The 27023-nt window shown below is 43.1% G+C and overlaps 1 protein-coding gene across 1 annotated transcript in view; it reads right to left on the minus strand.

Moving 5' to 3' along the window:
- LOC124550919 (fasciculation and elongation protein zeta-2) overlaps nucleotides 1-27023 on the minus strand; it is a 451515-nt gene that overhangs the window by 71177 nt on the left and 353315 nt on the right. The window contains exon 3 of the mRNA XM_047125716.1: nucleotides 13377-13541. Within this exon, the coding sequence (XP_046981672.1) occupies nucleotides 13377-13541 (165 nt within the window). The remainder of the gene's footprint in view (nucleotides 1-13376; nucleotides 13542-27023) is intronic.

Here is a 27023-nt window from a genome sequence, read left to right on the forward strand (position 1 = left end):
CACAAAACGAAAAAATGGTTCAAATGGCTCTGAGCACCATGGGACTTAACTGCTGCGGTCATCAGTCCCCTAGAACTACTTAAACCTAACTAACCTAAGGACATCACACACATCCATGTCCGACGCAGGATTCGAACCTGCGACCGTAGCGGTCGTGCGGTTCCAGACTGGAGCGCCTAGAACCACTCGGCCACTCTGGCCGGCAACAAAGCGGAAAAAGTGGTCCATTCATATTTCTTTACCTACTACACGAATATGTAATAAAAAATTGGGGTTCATATTTAAAAAAACGCAGTTGATATCCGTTTGATCTATGGCAGCGCCATCTAGCGGGCCAACCATAGCGCCATCTGGTTTCCCCCTTCAAGCTAGACAAGTTTCGTTCTCTGTAGTTTTTTCGTTTGACGCTTATTTCGTGAGATATTTGGCCTGGTCACGATCAATGGACCACCCTGTATAGATCGAAACATTTTATCATATTTGAAACATCATTATGGAGATGTGGAAACTTTTCATGAGGAAAACAACTTAGACCTCCAGGACAGCGTTAGTGTAAAGGAGTTACACCGCAGGTCAGTCCTATATGTGTATTCACATAGGCCCTTTCAACTGCAACAGCAAACGGTCTGGAAAACAGGTGTAAACATGTCAATGTCCTCAAAAGGTTTACAAAACTATACTTGTAATACTTTCAAGTCCACAATGAGTTCTTCAGACATCGCGGTTTCTTTAATGCCAGTGAGCTTAGGAGCTGGACGGTGCTTTTTTTTTTGGCACAACTTGTCCCTTCCACTATGTTATTTTATTTTTACATGCATTGCCACCAAATCAAAAATGAGTTGTTTCTCACTTTGCAATATCTTACTGTGGGCAGTGTGGAATGAAGTCCACTTAAGATATGAGGTCTGAAATTTTTTTTTCTGATGTTCTAAGTTTCGTTCCTGCCTCCTTTTCCAAACATGTATTCAGTCATGCCCCCTGACTTAACCGACGTACTCTGCAGTATTGTATATAGCGTGCATTCTCTTCATTCATTTCCATCGAAAACTCATGAACTGATTGTGGAATAATGCATTCGACTTCAGAAAATTTATTATGCATAGCACCAATTTCATCACTTGCTCCATGCCTGCAAATGTAGCACAAAGAGCTTCTTGAAGTAGGGAACAATGAATCCCCTCCCAAGGTCATTGTAATTTTTTGCTCTTTCATCATCAACTAAATCTTAAAATTGTTTCTACACGGTGTAATCTTGTTCCGTACCAAATTTGTAGTACCTTTCGATTATGTGATTCTGTATCTATTAAGTGATATTGAGAATTTTATCCTCTCCTTCCGTCATTCCCATTCATTTTTAAAGGCTCGAGATCGCTGGAATGCCTCTTTCTGAGGAAACAGCCACTGGACCTGTGAAATCCTTTATACCACAAACAAACTGCGAAGGGTAAACTGAGCTGACACTACGATTCTGCCGAACTGAAGGAAGTCGTTGTCCACCGAGAAACGCCGCACTGCAGTGGTGAGCGAATCGTCGAGCAGTACTGTCTACTTCCGAGAACGCCCGAGCAAAGCCGAGAAGAGCCGAAACCGCGGCCACACGCGTCCAGCACAGGATGGTCGCGTGCAGTTTGGCACGCCGTGGCCGGCCCTGGACTATATCGACCCGTTATGCTTCTGGAGCACCTCTCAGAATTCGATACCTGTTACCGCGCCTACTAGCCACTGACCACGAAACAGTGGAACAAAAGGATTGCTCACTCCAGTATCTCGTATGCGATTTTCTTGTAACATGCATTTCATTTTCTCCGAACCCTTCTAATAAATCTGTTCCATTCACTTCCGCAGTTTCTATATTCTGTCTTGCTGAACTGTTTATTGGCCATGTACGAGGCTAAACTCGAGGTAAATTTAGCAAATTTCTATTTCCCTGCTTCCTTCGAAACGTTTTCCTTGCTAATGCCGTATACATTTTATATTCTTTCTATGTTGATCATCATCAAGTACTTTTCTACTACTTTTAGTGTCTCGTTTGCTAAACTAATTCCATTAGCTCCACATGTTTTAACTTGACTACACGGGGTGAAAAATATTTAAACCGACAAACTCTGGGAGGTTGTAGGGGACATGAAAACAAATATTTTTCCCTAATGTCATTTTTTTCCTATGAGGAGTATTTAAACCGGTAGAGGAAGATTTCTCTGGCGGCAAATTAATTAAACCAACAAATACTTTTCCATTTTTTATGACCAAGAGACAACACATTAACGCAACTCAATTTCAGTTACAGTAGATTTTCAAAAATGCCCCCATTGACACGTAAACAAAGGTTACACCGTCGGATCATGTTCTGTCTGACATGGGCAAAAACCCCGGGAGTATCCTGAATTGTTCCTGCTGCTGCTGCTACTATCCGGGCAACCAGATCCTCTTCTGATGCAACAGGGGTTGCGTAAACAAGGTTACGCATCTCTCCCCACACAAAAGAGTCCAGAGGGGACACATCTGCCAATCCACGTTTCTGGGAACCGTCGGTCCAGGAATCGACGCACACGACGACTGAAATGTGCCGGCGCCCCGTCATGTTGGAACCACATGCGTTGTCTTGTAGGGAGCGGGACGTCTTCCAGGAATTCTGGCAATGCTCTGGCGAGGAAATTGTAATACTGCCTGCCATTTAATGGCCTAGGTAGCCGATACGGCCCAATTAAACAGTCCCCAACAACACCGACCCACACATTAACGAAGAACCGCACTTTATGAGCGCTAGTAACTGTGGCATGTAGGTTATCCTCACTCGAAACATGCGAAATGTGCATGTTGAAGACTCCATCACGCCCGATCGTTGCTTCATTGGTAAACAACACGGAGGATGGAAATGCAGGATGTATTTCACACTGTTCCGGTACCACTGCGAAAACTGTGCTCTGGGTGGATAATCAACTGGTTCCAGTTTGTGGACACGCTGTAAGTGAAATGGACGTAACAATTGCTCTCGAAGGAATGTTCTTACATTCGTCTGATTCGTCCCCATGTTACGTGCAATTGCACGAGTGCTGATCGAAGGATCCCGCGTCACATGCTGCAAGACAACTTCCTCAAAATGCAGCGTTCTTACCGTGCGACGGCGCCCTGTCCAGGTAATCTGCTAAATGACCCGGTCTCACGCAGACGTTGGTACACGGCAGCAAAGGTCGTGTGACGCGGGATTCGGCAATTAGGATATTGTTGTTGATAAACCCGCTGTGCAGCTCGTCCGTTGTGGTGCGCTACGTAGTACGCACTAACTATATCAGTGTACTTACTCCTGGTGTATCACTCCATTAGTAAACAGAGACAATGTACTAATACACTGGTGGACAGCAGTGGCCTACAACTAACGAGCATAATACGCCCTCTAACAACTGAAGATCGTAATACGGCCTCTAACAACTGAAGAACATAATACGGCCTCCACCGGTTTGAATAATCCTCATAGGAAAAAATGACATTAGGAAAAAATATTTGTTTTGGTGTCCCCTACAACCTTCCAGAGTTTGTCGGTTTAAGTATTTTTCACCCTGTATTAAATTTCCCCAGTTTTTACTTTTGTGATGTCCATCTTACACTGACGTGAGAAACCTATGAGATACCTCCTAATACCGTCTCGGACATCCGTATAGCCGGCCGGGGTGGCCGAGCGGTTCTAGGCGCTTCAGTCTGGAACCGCGCGACCGCTACGGTCGCAGGTTCGAATCCTGCTTCGGGCATGGATGTGTGTGATGTCCTTGGGTTAGTTAAGTTTAAGTAGTTCTAAGTCTAGGGGACTGATGACCTCAGAAGTTAAGTCCCATAGTGCTCAGAGCCATTTGAACCATTTTTGTCCTCTCAATTATGTCCCATAAATGTTCGATGTAATTGATGTTGTGCGATCTAGGTGATCAAATAATTTTCCCTAATTGTCCACAATGTTCATCCAGCCAGTCCGAAAGAACTGTGGCTCAGAGACACGGTGCATTGTCATCCATAAAAACTCCATCGTTGTTTGGGAACATGAAGTCCATGAATGGCTGCAAATGGTCTCCATGTAGCCGAACATAGCCATTTTCAGTCACTGATTCATGTAAATGCAGCCCACAACATTATGAAGCCTCCACCAGCTTGCACATAGCTTTGTTGACAACTCGGCTGCGTGGCTCCGTAGGGTCTGCGCTATACTCTAACCTTGCCATCAGCTCTTACCATCAAAGACCGGGATTCATCTGAGCAGGCCACAGTTTTCCGGTCGTCTAGGGTCCAACCGACATCGTTATCCGATAGCACTGACAACACTACGCAAACGCCGCTGCTCTTGGTAGTCAAGTGTAGGCCGTTTGAGGCGTAGCGCCGTATACCGATCCTGCCTTGGAGGCGGTTAAGTGGGAGATGTGTCTCAGAGCTGGAGAGTGACAGATGGTGACGCGAGACTGGACGCGCACGTAGTTTATGTATCGGCCGATAGAGGACAATATTGGATAGGGGGACTGTGATTTTAGTTTCGATTGTGCCCACTAGAGTGCACTAAAGTAATAGAATGTTTTTCATAAACTGTTATAGTATTTTCATAAAGTGTTATTATGTCTTTTTGTGTAGGTAAACTGTTATAAATGTGTTGTATCTGTGGTGTCACCGCCAGACACCACACTTGCTAGGTGGTAGCCTTTAAATCGGCCGCGGTCCGCTAGTATACGACGGACCCGCGTGTCGCCACTATCAGTGAATCCAGACCGAGCGCCGCCACACAGCAGGTCTAGAGAGACGTCCTGGCGCTCGCCCCAGTTGTACAGCCGACGTAGCTAGCAACAGACACTGACGAAGACTCTCTCATTTGCCAAGACGATAGTTAGCATAGCCTTCAGCTAAGTCAATTGCTACGACCTAGCAAGGCGCCATTTATCCTTTGCTATGTATCTAATGAAGCATGTACAGTAACAAGACCAATGTTCACCAATTGTGGATTAAAGTTAAGTATTCCAGCAGCTACGTACTTTTCTTTATAGCATTCATTACGTATCCTGTTTCAGACCTCACGCCAGCCTGCGTGAGTTTAAGTGCGTGCCTTTCGGTTACCCGTCACTGTGGACTGGCTGTCTTGTCAGTCCACAACAGTATCAGTATGAATGATGCGTGAGTGTGGTTTAAGGTTAATATGAAGATAATTGTTTAAAGAGTTATGTAGTGGAATTCAGTGTGGGAACATTTCAAAGAAGTATGGATATGAACAAAGGGGATTTTTGTAGAATAGATTTGTAAAGTACGTTTATGGTAAAGGGGAAGTTAATTCAGGTATAAATAACAATAGTAAATAACTTTATGCATAAACAAAACATCAGCTTATTAGATAATTACGTCGGTAAAAAGTGCAGTCGTTGGGTATACTATTTTGCGATTGGTTATTGATGAAAAGCGCGGACTGACGCGGAAGAATGTTGTTTTGCTATTGGCTGTTGAGTAAACTGACCATTGGTAAAGCAATATTCTTCGCGCGCCTTTCTCTGCTGGTAGAGAAGACTTGGAGTATTCTAGAGAAGAGTCGAAGCCTAGCCATGAAACAGTTCGGACGTGTGCAGTAGTAGTTCCGATGGAAACGATAAGTTGCCGGATCTAACAGTATTTCATACATCAAAAGTGTTAGAGAGTGACGGCATAAATATTCCGATGTGTGTGTAGAAATTTCGGAATTTTTAAGTGAATTTTGTTACGAGGAAAGACATATATTCCACGTGGCGTATTGAGCAGGTCGGTGGCTAAACACTGTGACTGCATTTGGTACCGACAGACTTAATATTTGGCGAAGCATTATCGATCTAAAACAATCAGTATTTTTGTAGCTATTACGTTTTCGGGAAATGCAACACCATAAACTTGCTAACGTGAGTGAAAGGGATTGCGAGTGACTGTGTTAAGACTAGCACGGGCTTCGCAGTGATACTTGTTCACCTAAGTTTCAGAATATATTAATTGAGGCCAAATTTTCAACCTTTCATTTCATATGAAAACTTTCTCCCGAAACGTAGATTAGTGACTTTAATTGCAGCCTGGTTCCCTCGAAGTACAGTAGGTTTCACTCGGCTTTCCTAATGATGATCTGCTGAGACAATATTCACAGGTAGGTGCAGGTCCGTCGTAAAGGGACGGAAAGAACCGCGCCGCCGCACGTCGGCCACTGCGTTGTCCGTGGTGAGAGGTAATCCCTGAAATTCGGTATTCTCGACACACTATTGACACTGTGAATCACGAGATACTGAATTTCGTAACAATTTCCGAAATGCATGCCTCATGTGTCTAGCTGCGAGTAACACTCCACGTTCGAAGTGTGTTAATTCCCGTCGCGGCCATAATTCCGTCAGAAACGTATTTACATGAATCACATGAGTACAAATGATAGCTCTACCAATGCACTACCTCTTTATACCTTGTGTGCACGATACTGCCGCGCCATCTTTACATGTTCACATCGCTATCCCACGACTTTTGTCACCTTAGCCGTGAACCTCTGTTCGACTGATCATGCAAATCCTTTTCCTCCTCTGACACTTACAATGACACTGTGCAAACCTCGAAGTTTTCATTAGTACTATGAATTTTATGTTGTTGTTGTTGTTGTTGTGGTCTTCAGTCCTGAGACTGGTTTGATGCAGCTCTCCATGCTACTCTATGCTGTGCAAGCTTCTTCATGCCCAAGTACCTACTGCAGCCTACATCCTTCTGAATCTGCTTAGTGTATTCATCTCTTGGTCTCCCTCTACGATTTTTACCCTCCACGCTGCCCTCCAATACTAAATTGGTGATCCCTTGATCCCTCAGAACATGTCCTACCAACCGATCCCTTCTTCTAGTCAAGTTGTGCCACAAACTCCTCTTCTCCCCAAATCCTATTCAGTACCTCCTCATTAGTTATGTGATCTACCCATCTAATCTTCATCATTCTTCTGTAGCACCACATTTCGAAAGCTTCTATTCTCTTCTTGTCCAAACTATTTATCGTCCATGTTTCACTTCCATGCATGGCTACACTCCATACAAATACTTTCAGAAACGACTTCCTGACACTGAAATCAATACTCGATGTTAACAAATTTCTGTTCTTCAGAAACGCTTTCCTTGCGATTGCCAGTCTACATTTTATACCCTCTCTACTTCGACCATCATCAGTTATTTTGCTCCCCAAATAGCAAAACTCATTTACTACTTTAAGCGTCTTATTTCCTAATCTAATTCCCGCAGCATCACCCGATTTAAATCGACTACATTCCATTATTCTCGTTTTGCTTTTGTTGATGTTCATCTTATATCCTCCTTTCAAGACACTGTCTATTCCATTCAACTAATCGCCAAGTCAATCAAAAAATACATACCGACTTGACGAAAAGGCATTAGCATCGTGGGTCAAGAAGCTCACTACCTGAGCATAGGATTTGCCTGGAAGATTCCAACATTGTAATACAGGGTAGGCATGAAGTTTTCGCCCTGATCACGAAAATTTATTTCTAGGTACAGCTATGCGGTTTGGTAATAGTGGTAGTGTAACTCGTGCAGTTTTAATGGCTGTACAGAGTGATTCAAATAGAAAGAACAGATTTAGTTGTTTATTGCAGACTAAGTATAACAGATAGAAATACATTGCGCATGTTAGTGGGCAGAGGAAGGTTTAAAGCTTTGACACAGCTGCGATGTTGCTTTTTTGTGGCGACATGGAGAATATACCACAACAGAAATGATTTTGTGTGTTGGAATTTGCGCGATGTCAATCCGCCGTCGATTCAGCAAAAATCCGCCTCTGGACAACCAAATTTATGACTGGTATACAAAATCCGCGGAGGATGGTTGCGTATGCAAAGAGAAGAGCATTGGTCGCCACGCACGTCTGATGAAAATGTCGAGCGTATCCGAGATGCGCTCACACGGAGCCCTCGGAAGTCCACAAGACGGGTAAGCCAGGAACTTCTACTTGCTCAGACAACGCTGTGATGTGTTCTGAAACGACGGCTGCATACAAAGCCTCACAAGTTGCAGTTACTGCAGCAATTACATCCCTGCACCGTAACATAAGTTACTAATTTTCGTATTTCAGTTATCCAGGATATGGTAGAGGACAGTTTTCGCAACGACTTATCTTTTCGGACGAATCGACGTTTCATCCATTGGGTAAAGTGAAGCAACATAATATAAGAATTTGCAGCCTACAATATTCTGTCGTCGTCGTCGAACATAAAAAAGACTCAACGAAACTGAATGTGTTTTGTGCCGTTTCTGTTCACAGAGTTTACGGATCTTTTTTTTGTGGAGGAACCTGTGACAGGAACCTCATACCTGGACCTTGTAATGCAACGGACTACTGAAACTACCGATACCACCGGCTGGCGAGGTGGGCGGTGCCGTCAATCAACTTGAAGGAGCAAGTGAACATTAACTTCGTAAACATAAAGTGAAGTATTATTATTTTGTTACAAAACTGCTAATATGACGACAATAATGAGGTATATCGTCACAGAACTATATTATAAACACTTTTCATTTTTCATACTATGTTTTTCATATATGTATACGTGCGATGTGTAAAATATCGATATACAACCAAGGTTGGCAGTACTGCTTAGTTTGTATGCTCTGTGAACAGGAGCTGGTTGTTGGCGGGTGTAGAGACAATGGGCAGTTGGTGTTGAGACGTCTTGTAATACGCATGCTTTGAGAAGGTCAAGGATAGAGGGAACGAAATGATGTATTGGAAAAGCTGTTGCTTTGAAAATTATTGAATATCGTCATGATCAGCATTTATAAAATAAAAGTTGGAAGTTTCACTATGTGTCAGTTCTTACGCAGCAAAATACACACCCTGGACCTCAAATTGATGTAACAAACAGCGGATGGCGAGATTCATCACTGGACGACGAGCGTGCAACAACGACCTATAAAGGTAAGAAAGTGATACCACCTATCCTTCTCCATGTCTTCAACCCTGTATGTACTCTGTTGTTAAAGTAAACAGCGTGACGGGGACTTGTGGTCGACTAGGCACACCAGGGAGACCACACAGGTTTAAAATGATAATTTGTAGCTTAATATACTACTGCTGACAATAATTAATATTTGTCCCCCGGAGAAAGAGGTGCATTACAACATGCTGAAAATTGGTTCTTTCCTCAACTTCACGAAGATTGCAATGATTTCATTTTTATGCTTGACGGCGGCTCTGCTTTACTTTCACCTTGAGGAGCGACTTTATCTTAACACTAATTTCCACAACGCTCGATTGGCCAACAAGTTCTCGTTCATTGCTTTTGACCTCCGATGTCACCAGATCTCAGATGTTGGGATTTTTTTGTGTGGGGGCGCATAAAAGTCATTGTTGCGCCTATGGCAGCTACTCTTACACTAGCAGAGAAAACGAATTTTGAAGCTGTCGATTCATTAAACGGGAACCTGTTGATTCGTGTGTGGAATGAAATGGACTACCGTTTCGATGTTTCTCGAGCAACGCGTGGTGCTTATGTTCAGTTACGGTATATAGTGTCTGGGCGAACATAGAACTTTGAACCTTCGTCTATCTTGACTTCTCAAGTAATAGAACGCAGTACGTTGTCCTCGATGGTGAGTGTTCGTCGGAGGTGAGGGTATCATCTGGAGTGCCACAGGGAAGTGTGGTAGGTCCGCTGTTGTTTTCTGTCTACATAAATGATCTTTTGGATAGGGTGGATAGCAATGTGCGGCTGTTTGCTGATGATGCTGTGGTGTACGGGAAGGTGTCGTCGTTGAGTGACTGTAGGAGGATACAAGATGACTTGGACAGGATTTGTGATTGGTGTAAAGAATCAAAGCTAAATCTAAATATAGATAAATGTAAATTAATGCATAGGAATAAGATAAAGACTCCCGTAATTTTTGAATACTCCATTAGTAGTGTAGCGCTTGACACAGTCACGTCGATTAAATAATTGGGCGTAACATTGCAGAGCGATATGAAGTGGGACAAGCATGTAATGGCAGTTGTGGGGGAGGCGGATAGTCGTCTTCGGTTCATTGGTAGAATTTTGGGGAGATGTGGTTCACCTGTAAAGGAGACCGCATATGAAACACTAATATGACCTATTCTTGAGTACTGCTCGAGCGTTTGGGATCCCTATCAGGTCGGATTGAGGGAGGACATAGAAGCAATTCAGAGGCGGGCTGCTAGATTTGTTACTGGTAGGTTTGATCATCACGCGAGTGTTACGGAAATGCTTCTGGAACTCGGGTGGGAGTCTCTGGAGGAAAGGAGGCGTTCTTTTCGTGAATCACTACTGAGGAAATTTAGAGAACCAGCATTTGAGACTGACTGCAGTACAATTTTACTGCCGCCAACTTATATTTCGCGGAAAGACCACAAAGATAAGAGAGATTAGGGCTCGTACAGAGGCATATGTTGTTGTTCAAGTTGTGCCACAAACTCCTCCCCAATTCTATTCAATACTTCATCATTAGTTATGTGATCTACCCATCTAATCTTCAGCATTCTTCTGTAGCACCACATTTCGATAGCTTCTATTCTCTTCTTATCCAAACTATTTATCGTCCATGTTTCACTCCATACAAATACTTTCAGAAACGACTTCCTGACACTTAAATCTATAGTCGATGGTAACAAATTTCTCTTCTTCAGGAGCGCTTTCCTTGCCATTGCCAGTCTACATTTTATATCCTCTCTACTTCGACCATCATCAGTTATTTTGCTCCCCAAATAGCAAAACTCCTTTACTACTTTAAGTGTCTCATTTCCGAATCTAATTCCCTCAGCATCACCCGACTTAATTCGACTACATTCCATTATCCTCGTTTTGCTTTTGTTGATGTTTATCTTATATCCTCCTTTCAAGACACTATCCATTACGTTCAACTGCTCTTCCAAGTCCTTTGCTGTCTCTGACAGAATTACAATGTCATCGGCGAACCTCAAAGTTTTTATTTCTTCTCCATGGATTTTAATACCTACTCCGAGGTTTTCTTTTGTTTCCTTTACTGCTCGCTCAATATACAGATTGAATAACATTGGGGAGAGGCTACAAACCTGTCTCACTCCTTTCCCAACCACTGCTTCCCTTTCACGCCCCTCGACTCTTATAACTGCCCTCTGGTTTCTGTACAGAGGCATACAGGCAGTCATTTTTCCCTCGTTCTGTTTGGGAGTGGAACAGGGAGAGAAGATGCTAGTTGTGGTACGAGGTACCCTCCGCCACGCACCGTATGGTGGATTGCGGAGTATGTATGTAGGTGTAGATGTATCCAGTGACACGAGCAACATGTCTATCTTTCTTAGTTCGTTTGCAAAAAAAAACTTAAATTTGTCCTTTCTTTTTGAATCACCCTGCACTTCAATATGTGCTCTAACTCTAGAATGCACCTCACTTACTGAATTTTTACCACGGGTAGTGTTGCAACAAGATGGGGTTATTTGTTCATTTCCCGACAGATGGATTGGTAGAAAAGGTCGAATATCTCGACCACCACTGTGGTGTGCATACTGTAAGACCTTCAATACACGCACCATCAGATTATTTGACTTGTCACTCTAACGAAGTAGGCGAGTGTCAGCAATATGTCTCGTGGTCTTACCGAGACGTGATTATCTTCTGCCGTTAGGTCAGACGATAGAAATGTCACTTGCACGCTTAGAGTAGCAGATTGACGGTGACCAACTTTAAACAGAGCTGGATTAATTTTCACACATATTAATTAAAATGGTTGTGGATGCTATTTACAATTGACAATCTGAAGTTCTTTTGGTATTGGTACCTTAATCTTATTCTCACATATCTGATACTTGACAAAAGTGTCTATACATTTATCTTCATGGCTATGTACAGGAATATGGTAATCTTATTAGGTGCAGACTGAAACTTGACTATAGACTAGTACAGACAAATGTAGAACTCTTACAGACTGTTGCAGAGAAATGCAGACTGGTATAGACTAATGCAGACTGGTACAGATTGGTGCAGACCTACTAATCGGAGGTCTGTACACTCGTTATAATACCTCGCGCGTTCATGTATCACTGCGCGAGTGTGATCTGCAAGGAGAAAAGGTTCTACGTTGGCAGCAATCTCATTGGCTGCTTTACATATTAATACGCGGATCGGCGGAAGCAGAATTTGGTCCGTCTCTAAGACAGCGCCATCTCGTAGTGCGGAAACGGACGAGCTCTGCGCCTGCACTGTTGTCCTTAGCGGGGCGCGCTCTAGTGGGAAAGTTGTGTACTATGTAGACAACAACCACATTCACCAGACGTAATCCCTGTTGACGTTAAGGATAACGTGTTTAGTTAACCAGTTTCTTATGTGCAAATTCTTACGCCACGAATACGAGATGCTGTACAGACAGTGAGGAAAGAGATGATGTGAAACACACGGAGAGGAATTGAGTATCGCCTTCAGTCAGCAAATGGATCACATGCGGGAGTGTATCCGTAGAAAACTTTACCACAACTTCAGCTACCACTTGCAACAAGCCGGACAGCTGTATGCAGCATAGCTCCTTGGAAACAACTTTTTATAATCGTTGTGTACATAGTTCTGCGTAGTCAGCGCGTACACAACTTCCCCACTAGAGCGCGCCCCGCTAAGCACAACAGCGCAGGCGCAGCGCTCGTCCGTCTCCGCACTACGAGATGGCGCTGCCTTAGAGACGGACCAAATTCTGCTTCCGCCGATCCACGTATTAATATGTAACGCAACCAATGAGATTGCTGCTAACATAGAACCTTTTCTCCTCGCGGATCACACTCGCCCAGTGATACCTGAACGTGTGAGGTATTATAACGAGTGTACAGACCTCCGATTAGTCAGTCTGCATTAGTCTATGGTCAAGTTTCAGTCTGCACCTAATAAGATTATCATATTCCTGTACATTGCCATGAAGATAAATGTATAGACACTTTGTCAAGTATCAGAGATATGTGAGAATAAGATTAACGTACCAAGACCAAAGGAACTTCAGATTGTCAATTGTAAACAGCATCCAGACTCATGTTACGTAATGTCTATGCTTTTTATTATTTTAATAAATGTGTGTGAAAATTAATCAAGTTCTGCTTAAAGTTGGTCACCGTCAATCTGCTACTCTAAGCATGTGAGTGGCATTTCTATCGTCTGACCTAACGGCAGAAGATAAACACGTCACGATAAGACCACGACACATATTGCTGACACTCGCCTACTTCGTTAGAGCGACAAGTCAAATAATCTGATGGTGTGTGTACCGAAGGTCTTACAGTACGCACACCACAGTAATAGTGGACAGAGTTGACGCTCGCCCTGTAAGGTAGCAGCCACGTGTGGGGAGCCAACAACTGACAGTCCTCGGCTGAGAGCAGATGGCCGGCTCACCTGCATCATGTCGTCGATCTCGCGGATGACCTCGTCGGCGGTCTTGATGGGCTCCTTGTCGGCGTTGAGGCCCGACAGGATGAGCGCGTGCATGTCCAGGTCGCTGGCCACCGCCTCGTCCTCCGAGCTCAGGTCCAGGGGGTCCTCGTCAGGGGACAGCTTGTCCTGCGAGAGAAGCACACGGGTAAGTATTGGACAGAGGTACGGCGCGCAGCGTGCGAGCCAAACGTGCGGATGCCTCGCTTTGCTGACGCTGATTCTTCATACTCTGCTACTACATTCAATTTGTTTGCGCATATGTATAACTAAATGGCTCATACAGCCACCTGGTCCAGTCGCAGACTGCCCATCTAACGCCTTCCAGGGGCAACAAAGCTGTGGCTTCCAGTATTCCATATACTGTGTGGTTGCAATTAAAATGATGCTACTCACAGAAGTGCAGTGGGCGCTGTACTTATCGTATGGCTCCGGAACTTGATAGATCTGCTGATGTGAAACTTCTTGGCAGTCTAGACTGAGACAGGAACTCGGGTCTTTTGCCTTTCGCGTGCTCTACAACTTGCCCGCGAAAGGCAAAGGTCCCGTGTTCCAGTCTCGGTACGACACACAGTTTTAATCTGCCAGGAAGTTTCATATCAGCGCACACTCCGCTGCAGAGTGAAAATCTCATTCTGGAAACATCCCCCAGGCTGTGCCTAAAGCCGTCGGCACACGGACCGTGCTGTCGAACGTTAACGTTGAGCGCGCCAAGTCCAACGTGCTGCTGAACGCTCAGGAACGATGCGACTCTTACATACGGTACGTGAGCCACAACGTGGTAAACGCGATCGCAACGCTCTCCAGCGGCAGTTGAGGGATGTTTCTAGTTCGTAAATCACACTGTTTACTCTGTGGGCGAGCGTAAAATTCCCACGTTAGCTCTATTAAAACGCACATTTCCTCCTTCGTCCACGAAAAGGAAAGTACCATGTCCAATCAATAAGGACACAGGCTTATAAAAGATCCATTACAAACAGTGCGGTACAATGGAATGCTTCTCCGCTTAAGATGAACATTATTTCATCATTCCCACATTTTAATAAAATCACAAGGTGAGTCTTACTTGATAACTGTTCCTACCAAGTAGCAGAATCTTTGCAACATGTGAATTACGAAGCGTAAAAGAAAAAGGAGCAAAATATCTTTATACAAGTAGCGCAAGCTGTCCTGTAGATTAAGCCTACTGAATAAAGTAACCCCTCAAAAAAACGAACTTATATTTACATAGCATCAAATATTATAGTATACACTTATATTAAACTAATAATAAAGTGTCAGAATCTAATAAAAACATGAATCTTAAGAAAAAAAATTTGGGAGTGTCAAGTAGCGAACCACCGCCGTCAATAAAATTCTTGGTCCGGGAGACTGACGCTACCCATTACACTAAACCAACAACACATCCTGTGTCCCTAATCACATTATGTTATGTCATGCTGAAAACCTTAATCGTAGACATCTTACTAACTGAAATTTAATTATAACAAATTGTACCAAGAACAATGCGTTTTGGGTGGATCTTCAGTGTGTCGCTGCCTTCAAATAGCCTACTCTCATAATACCCAAGTTACAACAATTCTTTTGCCACGAATACGATGTTTCTCATTATTTTATTGGAATGAATAACGCAGTTAACAACGGGTTTTCCAGTGATTCTTAATTTGCTGGTGCTCAGAAATGGTATATATACATATAGGCTTGAAATGAATGCCAATATGGCGCCTCACAACTCTGTACTGAAGGGAGATGGCGTGCGTGTGACGTAGGTGGCGTTGTGCCATCTCATTGGTCATTGTTCAGACGCACGCTCAGAATATCTGACATGCCAGATATTGCTCTGCACGTTCGGAAAGACCCCCGAACATGGTATTTCACGGTATGACGTCAGAAGCTCGGCACGCTCAACGTTCGGATGCACGGTCCGTGTGCCGACGGCTTAAGCCATGTCTCAGCAACATCCTTTCTTCCAGGAGTGCTAGTTCTGCAAGGTTCGCAGGAGAGCTCTCGTGAAGTTTTGGAGGTAGGAGACGAAGTACTGGCAGAAGTAAAGCTGTGAGGACGGGGCGAGAGTCGTCTTTGGGTAGCTCAGTTGGTAGAGCACTTGCCCACGAAAGGCAAAAGTCCCGACTTCGAGTCTCGTTCAGACACACAGTTTTAATCATCCACGAAGTTTCATATCAGCGTACAGTCCGCTGCAGAGTGAAAATCTCAATATGCTGATGTGTTAATGCGGAACCGATTTACGCTGAAAATAAAAATTAGTTCCAGTTTTGGCTACCAGCTGCAAATCTGGTGCTGTGAATGCGTGAAAGGCGTATAGAAATGTTTCCATATGTAATGGATGAGGAATGGGACGTGGGCACAAAAGGTCAAAGAAGTGTGAATATTGATTTTATTGTTAACTATCACACGGTGTGGAGACGTCGATGAAGCGCTCTACAACGCCAGACTTGCACCTGGTGGCAAAAACTGGAACTAATTCTTTTTAAAGCGTAAATCCGTTTCAAATTAACGCATTAGCATATCTGCCAAGTTTCGCTGCCACACGACAACTACAGCCCAGACTGTACCTCCGTAAGAAGCTGCACTTTAATTATGACCACCCAGTAATTATTGACATAATTTAAAACTTTAAAATGGTATCATAATCTACTTATTAAGAGATTTAATAAGTCATGTAATAAAGACAAACGCTACGGTCAGAGGTTCGAATCCTGCCTCGTGCCTGGATGTGTGTGATGTCCTTATGTTAGTTAGGTTTAAGTAGTTCTAAGTCTAGGGGACTGATAACCTCAGAAGTTAAGTCCCATAGTGCTCAGAGCCATTTGAACCACATTGCTTTATACGTTTCTGAGATTATTTTGGGTGAAATTACGATGAAATGAACACCCTTAGCTGCTTACAGGCGTTGACATACGTCAACGGGGACAGATGAAAAAGTGTGCCCAGACCGGGACTCGAACCTGGGATCTCCTGCTTACATGGCAGACGCTCTATCCATCTGAGCCACCGACGACACAGAGGATAGCGCGACTGCAGGATTTATCTCTGGCACGCCTGCCGCGAAACCCACATTCTCAACGTTTTGTCCCGCACTACATTCGTAGTGCCCCCGCTCATTATACTCATTACTCGCGGCGCGTTGCCGATTCCCGTAAGAGTTCGGGCGCTGTTTGTGCATTCGCACAGATAAAGAAGATGGTCAAGTGGCTGGTGAGCCTTAACTATATATTTACTAAGATGGTATCTGTTCTTTCGGACATGTCCGAAGAAGGGACAGGATGATAGGCTACGTATTAAGACACCAGGGAGCAACATCTGTGCTAGGAGGGGGAGCTGTAGAGGGAAAGACGGAGACTGGAATACATGGAACAAATAACTGAAGATGCTTGGTGTCCGCCCGGCATCACCTGTTTACATAATGTGGCCGCCGTGTTTAATGGTTGTGATTAGGGAGCTCCCGTGAGAACTAGTGAAGTGCGTCGCGCCGAGATAAAGCACCTGAGTGTGTTTATTCGTGCCATTACAGCCACGCGCCACCGATCTATTCCGAGGAGAATCGGTGCCGTCATTCTCGTGATAAGCGACAACTCGAGCTGGCAGCGGGCAAAGCCTAACTACCGTGACACGGCAGTCGGGCTCCAGGAAGGCGTGTGCATCCACAAGGCCCGACCTCCATTTCAGACGTTCCTTCGGCTCCGTCCTAGAGATGAACGATGTTGCCAGATCAGCGTTTCTGCTGATGATAATCGACCCAAAAAGAGCGATCTTAAAAGATGGATTTATAGAGTAACACAATGAGCCTCACACAAATACATCCAGTATTATACTGTACAGGGTGTATCAAAATGAATCATCCTATATGTCACGTCTATATTTCTGAAACTAATAAAAATATACAATGAATTTTGTTTTTCGATGAACGGGAAACTCAATTTTTTTCATACCTTTTCATAGGTGTTCAATATGGCCCCCTCGAGATGCGCGGCATACGTTCACGCAGTATTCAAATTGTTCCCACACTGCAGCGAGCTTGTTATGAGTTACAGCCTCACAGCTGCTGTTATGCCATGTCTCAGATCAGTCATTATTCTTGGTAACGGAGCCACATAAACAGAGTCTTTTATAAAGCCGCACAGGAAATAATCACATACCGTCAAGTCCGGCGACCTTGGAGGCCAGTAATGTAAGGCGGAACCATTTGGTCCAGTGCGTCCGACCCATCGTTCAGTAATCCTTTGATTTGAAAATTCCCGCTCTTCCATCTACATCTACATCTACATACATACTCCGCAATTCACCATACGGTGCGTGGCGGAGGGTACCTCGTACCACAACTAACATCTTCTCTCTCTGTTCCACTCCCAAACAGAATGAGGGAAAAATGACTGCCTATATGCCTCTGTACGACCCCTAATCTCTCTTATCTTTGTGGTCTTTCCGCGAAATATAAGTGGGCGGCAGTAAAATTGTACTGCAGTCAGTCTCAAATGCTGGTTCTCTAAATTTCCTTAGTAGCGATTCACGAAAAGAACGCCTCCTTTCCTCCAGAGACTCCCACACGAGTTCCTGAAGCATTTCCGTAACACTCGCGTGATGATCAAACCTACCAGTAACAAATCTAGCAGCCCGCCTCTGAATTGCTTCTATGTCCTCCCTCAATCCGACCTGATAGGGATCCCAAACGCTCGAGCAGTACTCAAGAATAGGTCGTATTAGTGTTTTATAAGCGGTCTCCTTTACAGATGAACCACATCTTCCCAAAATTCTACCAATGAACCGAAGACGACTATCCGCCTTCCCCACAACTGCCATTACATGCTTGTCTCCACTTCATATCGCTCTGCAATGTTACGCCCATATATTTATCGACGTGACTGTGTCAAGCGCTACACTACTAATGGAGTATTCAAACATTACAGGATTCTTTTTCCTATTTATCTGCATTAATTTACATTTATCTATATTTAGCGTTAGCTGCCATTCTTTACACCAATTACAAATCCTGTCCAAGTCATCTTGTATCCTCCTACAGTCACTCAACAACGACACCTTCCCGTACACCACAGCATCATCAGCAAACAGCTGCACATTGCTATCCACACTATCCAAAAGATCGTTTGTGTAGATAGAAAACAACGGCGGACCTACCACACTTCCCTGGGGCACTCCAGATGATACCCTCACCTCCGACGAACACTCACCATCGAGGACAACGTACTGGGATCTATTACTTAGGAAGTCTTCGAGCCACTCACATACTTGGGAACCAATTCCATATGCTCGTACCTCAGTTAGGAGTCTGCATTGGGTCACCGAGTCAAACGCTTTCCGGAAGTCAAGGAATATGGCATCCGTCTGATACCCTTCATCCATGGTTCACAAGATATCATGTGAATAAAGGGCGAGTTGCGTTTCGCAGGAGCGATGCTTTCTAAAGCCGTGCAGATGCATGGACAACAACTTCTCTGTCTCAAGGAAATTCATTATAGTCGAACTGAGAATATGTTCGAGAATCCTGCAACAAACCGATGTTAAGGATATTGGTCTGCAATTCTGAGGATCCGTCCTTCTACCCTTCTTATATACAGGCGTCACCTGCGCTTTTTTCCAATCGCTCAGGACTTTACGTTGGGCAAGAGATTCGCGATAAATGCAAGCTAAGTGAGGAGCCAATGCAGTAGAGTACTCTCTGTAAAACCGAATTGGAATCCCATCAGGACCTGGCGATTTATTTATTTTCAACCCATTCAGCTGCTTCACAACCCCAGGGATGTCTTTCACTATGTCCTCCATACGGGAATCTGTATGTTTCCGATCCTCCTGCGTGAAAGATTTCTCAAATGCTAAATTTAAAATTTCAGCTTTCGTTTTGCTGTCTTCCGTTGAAAGGCCAGACTTATCAGTGAGTGACTGGATGGAAGTCTTTGGCCCGCTTACCGATTTTACGTAAGACCAGAATTTCCTTGGGTTTTCAGCAAGATCTTTTGCTAAGGTATGACGGTGGTAGTGGTTGAATGCTTCGCGCATCGCTCTTTCTACAGCAGCACGAATCTACTAACTTTTGCCTGTCCTCATTCTCCCGATCTTTCTTGCACCGCGAGTGCAACTGCCTTTGCTTCTTGAGCATTCTCCGAATTCCAGATGCCAGTGTGGGGGCGCCTCACGAATGAAGTCGTTCGACTCAGTCTCCAACGGTGGGAAAAGAAAGTTCTCAAGTATATCGAGATACGGACCATACACATTTTTCCGTGAAACTGCACAAAACACATTACATTTTGGAGAGTCCCTGCTATGTTGTACAACTGCATGTGGTTGTTCCGTACCCCACATTCTCACATTATAACGGTTCCATTTCCGCGGAGTGGCCGCGCGGTTTGAGGCGTCATATCACGGATGCGTGGCCCCTCCCATCGGAGGTTCGAGTCCTCCCTCGGGCATGAGTGTGTGTGTTGTTCGTAGCTTAGGTTAGTTTAAGTAGTGGGTTAGCCTACGGACCGATGACCTAAGCAGTTTGGTCCCTTAGGAATTCACACACATTTGAACATTTGCACTAAGCGTGGAAGAAAACTGTCATCCTCCATCTTGCAAAGTACGAAATTACAGAACTCTACACGTTGTTGTTTGTTACCTTCACGAAGAGGTTGCAGTAGCTGAATTTTGTACGGATTCACGTCTAAAGGTCGACGCAACAGACGCCGACAGACATCGGGGCCACGTTGAGCTGTCGAGTTGCTCGGCGAACGGATTTCTGCGGATTCTACGTGAAAGTATGGCGGATGCGTTCGACGTCTGTGTCAGACACTCGGGGACGGCCCGGCGATTTGGCTTTACACAAACAACCTGCTTCTCGGAATTGTTCACGTCATCGTCTAATTATCTGTGCTGTAGGTGGACCCACGCCATACCTAGTACAAAAGTCACGCTGCACAGTTATTACTGACGCGCACTGCGCAAAACGTAGAACACACAACGCTTTCTGTTGTCCCGACAACATTTTTACTAGAAATGAAGTGGGCGCACATTGCTGCTACCTACCGGGAACTACGTAAAACTATTTCCAACACGCACATGCCTCAAATAACATAACAGTTACGAATTTTTTTTGATACACCGTGTGTTTTACTAGCTTAGTATCCGCTGCTTCGCTCGCGTAAACTATGTGGTCTCCACACATTTTTTTGTTTTTCTTTAACCGAATTTTTATGTTTGTCACAAATTGCAACATCTTCTAAACTTTTAACGTTATTGAACGCTGTAGAAGCATGGTCTTTTCCGAATGTACTTCTGACCAAAAAACGATTCTGCTAGGTGGAGTCGGGGGTCTTTATTAATCCTGCCTTTTGAGTTCTTATGGCGATATTTCCATGCAAACTTTCATCCCCTAACACACATTTCTTTAGAAATCAGATACCAGTCATCATAGATCTGGCCTCAGAAATAACGAAATATTTTCGAAACCAATGAAACACATTTTTTTATTTCTATCCGAGAAGCAAAACACAAAATTTCCTTATATTTAGCTTTAAAAATGTTTTCGTAATGAAATATTTTCATTAAAATTTTCATCCCCTATTCCACTACATTAGGTGTTGCATTTCCAAAAACAATGAAATACGTATTTTTTTATTTCCAGCCGAGATATAAAATAACAATTTTCATAAATACAGCTTTAAAAGTGCTTAAAGTAGTACTGTAACAAAACTTTATTTTTTTAAAAAAAGTCTTTCACCCACAGCTTTATTCCATTAGTGGTTGGATTTTAAAAACGCTGAAACACGTATTATTTTTCCGACCGAGAAACACAATACTAATTTTCGTAGTTCTAGGTTCAAAATATCTTAATAGCGGCACACTTTCAAAAAAATTTTCATCCCTTATTTCACCCCCTTAGGAGTGAAATTTCGAAAAATCGCTTCTTAAACGATCTTTACAGTATAAAATCTACAAATTTCATGTTTCTGTCCTTGGCGGACTGGTCTGGGCGACGATGAACCGGTTAGTCAGCACATTTCCCTTTGTATACAGAGATTAATCAAGAAACAAAGCAATTTCTAACATCAGCTATCTCACAGCTTCTGTAGTCAAACTGTAAAAATAACGTTTGTCAGATGATTTTCCCCGTTGTTGACAGTGAGCATATACTGCTTTTACAGAGTATGCTGGTGCAATAGCTTCATACTTCGCAATCCTACACAAGATCCGTACCTAAAGAATGGAGAGTTGCATAGTTCACATCAATACAGGAGAAAGGAAACGGGAGTAATGCGCTGAAGTACAGACCGATATCACTAACGTCGATTTGGAGTACGATTTTAGAACATATTCTGTGTTTGGCCGTTATGAACAACCTCGTTGAAAACGATTTAGTAACAAATAATCAGGACTCATACAGAAAATATCGTTATTGTGAAACAGAGCTAGCTCTTTACTCTCACGAAGTAATGATTGCTATCGTCAGGGGATGTCAGATTGATTCCATATTTCTAAATTTCCATAAGGCTTTCGATACCGTTCCGCACAAGGGATTTATGATCAATCTGCGTCCCTACGGAGTCTCAGCTGTGCGACTGGATTCGTGATTTCCTCTCAGAAAGACCACAGTTCGTAGTAAATGACGGAAAGTCATCGAGTGAAACAGAAGTAATATCCGGCGTTTCCCAACGAAATGTTGCAGACCCTATGCTGTCGCTGATCCGCTGTACATAAACGTTAAACAAACAATCTGAGCAACTGTCTTAGATTGTTTGCAGATGGTGCAAACATTTACCGTCTTATAAAGTCGTTAGATGATCAAAACCAAAATGATTTAGACAAGATGTCTCTATGGTGCGAAAAGTGGAAAGTGTGAAGTCATCCACATGAGTACTAAAAGGAATCCGCTAAATTTCGGTTACACGACAGATCACACAAATGTAAAGGCTGTCAATGCAGCTAAATACTTACGGATTACAGTTACGAATAACTTAAACTGGAACGATCACGTAGATAAAGTTGTGAGGAAAGGAAATCAAAGACTGCGATTTACTGGCAGAACACTTAGAAAATATAACAGATCTACTAAAGAGACTGCCAAAACTACGCTTGTCCGTTCTCTTTTAGAATACTGCTGTGTGGTGTGGGATCCTTAGCAGGTAGGATTGACGGAGTGCGTCGAAAAAGTTCAAAGAAGGGCAGCATGTTTTGTATCACTGCGAAGTAGAGGAGAGAGTGTCACTGAAATGATGCAGGATTTGGAGTGGTAGTCATTAGATGAAATCTCAATCACCAACTTTCTTCTGAGAGTCTAAAAATATTTTGCTGGCGCCTACCTACATAGGGAAAAATGATCATGATAATATAAGAGGAGAAATCTGATTAAGGACGTGTAATAGTTCGAAGGTGGTACGATGAACCCCCAGCCAGGCACTTAGTTGTAATCATGTAGATTTGGATACCTCCTCATGAGCTATTCGATTTACTGATCTAATCTACGGCCTTATTCTACAGCACCACATTTCCAAAGTTCGTACCCTCTTCCTGACTCAGCTGTTGTCAACGTTTCGCTTCCATATAAAGACAAATACTTTCAGAAAAGACTTTCTTCCACTTAAATACTTTTTCGATGTTAATAAATTTCTTTTTTCCCCAGAAACGCTTTTCCTTCTATTCCCAGTCCGCATTTTATATCCTTTTTACTTCGCCCATCGTCACTACAGAAATAGCAAATCCCTTCGACTACTTGTAGTGTCCCATTCCAAATCTAATTCTCTTATCATCGCTCGATTTTATTCGTTTACATTTCGTTACCTTTGTTTTACTTCTGTTGATATAATTATTTTCCAGACACTATACATTCCGTTCAATTGTTCTTCCAAGTCCGATGTCATCGGGCAAACTTTAAACTTCTGATTTCTTGTCTCTTGTTTAACACCCTTTCCAACTTCTCCTTGATTTTCATTACTGTTTGCTCATTGTATTGAATAACACTGAACACAAGCTACATACTGTCTCATTGCCTCTTCAGTCACTGCTTGCATTTCGTGGCCGTTGCCTCTTACAGCAGCAGTCTGATTTCTGTTCAAGTTGCAAGTAACCTTCGCTCCCTACATTTTGTCCCCACTACTTTAATAATTTCAGCGAGTGTATACCGGTCTACATTGTCAAACGATATCTATAAATCTACACGGACTATAAATATTAGTTTTCCCCACTTCAAGGCATCATCTGAGACAAGGGTTACGGCCAGAACCGCCCTACGCGTTGTTACATTTCTCTCGAATCCAAACTGATCTTCCCCGAGGTCGGATTCCATCAGCGATGTTAGGAGAATTAGAATAGGGAATGAAGCACAAAGTAGATGACGAGTTTTGCTTTCTTTGCTGCAAAATTACTGATGGCCGAAGTAGGGACGATGGAAAAATGTAGAGTAGCAATCGCAAGAAAAGAGTTTCGGAAGAAGAGAAATTTGTTAAGGGCGAGTATAAATTTAAGTGTTTAGAGGCATTTGTCTGGAGTGTAGCATTGTACGGAAGCGAAACGTAGACGATATAAGGTTCAGACAAGAAGACAACAGTGGAGAAGGTTAGATGGCCAGATGGCGTTATGGCGTCACAGCCAGACATAACGATTTTTTCATATATCAGGAGAAATTACAGCGTCTAGTATTAATTTTGCTGATTAACAGATCTATGTAATACAGCGGTGCATGAGCCTTGTAATTAGTACTGAGATAAAAATGACGCAAATCAGCACTGTTAGAATATCGTAAAAGGACATGTAAAAGAGTGAAAAGCCCTGATGTTCTTTAGCTCTCTCTCTCGCGCCCTTCTTCTCTTACGATTAGGTCTTGTTGGGAATTTGTGTTCATTAAAGAATAAAAAATTAGCTGCGTATTGCTACTATGTTATTTGAAGATCCTCCTCCAGTTTGGATAAGAGGAGAAAGATAAATTTTATTCATAAGCAATTAGAAAATCAAGTAAGGAAGTTTTTCCTGTGGTTTACGATTATTTCAAAAGCCCTTTGGCGTGTAATTACTACTTGCATATTACATTCGTAAGAAACCTACCGTCATTTATTTTTTCGAAGTCCGGTAATTTTTCTGAGTACGATTATTACGAAAGTAAACTTTATTTTGCCGGCCGTGGTGGCCGCGGGGTTCTAGGCGCTTCAGTCTGGAACCGCGCGACCGCTACGGTCGCAGGTTGGAATCCTGCCTCGGGCATGGATGTGTGTGATGTCCTTAGGTTCGTTAGGTTTAAGTAGTTCTAAGTTATAGGGGACCGATGACCTCAGCTGTTAAGTCCCACAGTGTTCAGAGCCATTTGAACCATTTTTAAACTTTATTTATTTTCACGGTCAGGAAAGTAGCAAACTAATTATTTCCAAGCTAACTATGGGCCGCAGCTATTTTACAATTTTAAAGTAAATGAAAGTTAACGGTATTATTATCATTATTGATTTTCACGAAAGTAAATGACGTTAAACCGAAGATAAAAATAGGTCCCAGTTTTCTTATAACGTTACCGCCAAAGACAGAGTTCCAATACATAATTTCACTAAACATTTAAAACTCTTAATTAACGGATTCAGAATATAAAGCAAGTAACTAATGAAAAAGTACTGCAAGAAAACAAGTTTATGGGACAACTTGACTAAAAGAAGGGGTCGAATGAGAGGGGATATCATAAGACATGAATAACAATGGAGAGAAGTGCGGGGGAAACCAAAGCTTGGCTGCATTGAGCAGCAGTCATGTAGTGGGTACGGTAGCGTCAAACCAGTCTTACGAGTGAAGACCACAACGACATCGTATAAAGAAAATGCTTAGATGGACGACGTTCCATGAGTTAGTGCCACTCTACAGTGAGTGTTTTGACTGTATTTATTGACAGAAGCGGCGTCTTGGTCATTTTCTCAGAGCTCTGTAATCAGATGAGACTTAATGTCGGCCAGTATGAGATAAGAAGGCTGCTTTCTCGGTCACACCACGTTCCGTGTACTCTTATCACAGACTTATCATCCATGGGAGAAAGATTGCGTCTTTGTCATCGTGTGATGATCTCAGTACGATAACGGCCAAGTGTCCACGTAAGGGCATGACTTGCTGTGGATTCACGTTACGGAGATCAACTCGTAGGGAACACGTGTTTTGTCGAGGTACAAGCACATGTGCTAAACACAGGTCACACTCGTGTGCAGAAGGGTAACAAAAGTGATACATAAAACTACTGCCCGACCTCACCGTAAGACAAGGTTAGAATAATGACAGCGCACAGAAACATTTAAGAGGTCAGTAGCATCTGTCACTGCAGAGTGTGGTTGTAGTTCAAGGCTCGTTGTTACCGCGAGGTACGTGCAGAATATGTATAAAATTCAGATTTTACGTAATGCTCACGTTATCCGATTTTAACAATAACGTATACAAATCAATCGAGTCTATTAAGAAATTCGTCGATGGAGTTGAAGGAGCAGTTGAACTTTTTTAGGCTGCTGACAAGTTACTGAAGATTTGTTTCAAAAACATGTTTCTGGACACAGAAATCTTTGTCAGAAACAGTCTTATTTCTTATATTGGTTCTACGAAATGAGCTGTTGGCTTAAAAAACAGATATATGTGATAAGTTCGATATGGAATAAATAAATAGGGAAGTAGTACGGTAATCAGTATCCCCAACTCGACGAACAGGGCTCTGCAGGATGTTATTGAGTTCACATAATAATTAACACGTACTAAACGCTTGTGGACTTGAAAAACTTTATCTTGGATTGATCAGTGTCCCAAAAAGTGATCCCGTATGCCGTCATGGATTGAAAGTAAGCGAAGTGCGCTAGCTTTTTATTTTTGTGTCACCGATGTCCGACATCATCCATATTGCAAACAATGATTTTTTTGGGCACTTCAGCAGCTCTGTGGTATGCTCCTCCCTGCTGCATTTATCATCGTCGACATAAGAATGACTAGGAAGACATTTATCGATGTTCATGAAAATTTCATTAACCGATCTTTCTAAAACCATATTCGATTTCCTATTTATTAAAATGTTCGTATCGCCTGCAAATAAAACTAACTCGGTATCTGGTAATGTTGATGATGATAGATCACTGATGTACACATTAAGGGCCCTAAGATGCAACCATATGGAACACCACATGTAATTAGTTCACAGTTGGATGACGCACGATAACTTAATGCAGGACTCTTTCCTTTTGACAGCCTTGCAGTACCTTTCCCTTGTGCCACTGCCTCGCTTCGAAGATGGCCCGCTCAGATCTGGTTGATTGCCCCTGTACGCGATGAGGTCAGCGGAAGTCCAGAGCTGTGGGAAGGCGAGCGACAGCTGTGCCGTGCTGTGATGTGTTGATAATGCGGCGATGCTAAATCAGACTGGAGTGGCTGGTGACACAGCACTATTGGACCGAAGTAACACAGATACGGACCAGCAGTGACGGACACAAATAAATGGCTGTAATATACATCAGATAAAGAAAACTGGCGTTCTACGGATCGGAGCGTGGAATGTAAGATCCCTTAACTCGGCAGGTAGGTTAGAAAACTTAAAAAGGGAAATGGATAGGTTAAAGTTAGATATAGTGGGAATTAGTGAAGTTCGGTGGCAGGAGGAAC

Source organism: Schistocerca americana, chromosome 9 (assembly GCF_021461395.2).
Source record: "Schistocerca americana isolate TAMUIC-IGC-003095 chromosome 9, iqSchAmer2.1, whole genome shotgun sequence".
NCBI classification, from domain to species: domain Eukaryota; kingdom Metazoa; phylum Arthropoda; class Insecta; order Orthoptera; family Acrididae; genus Schistocerca; species Schistocerca americana.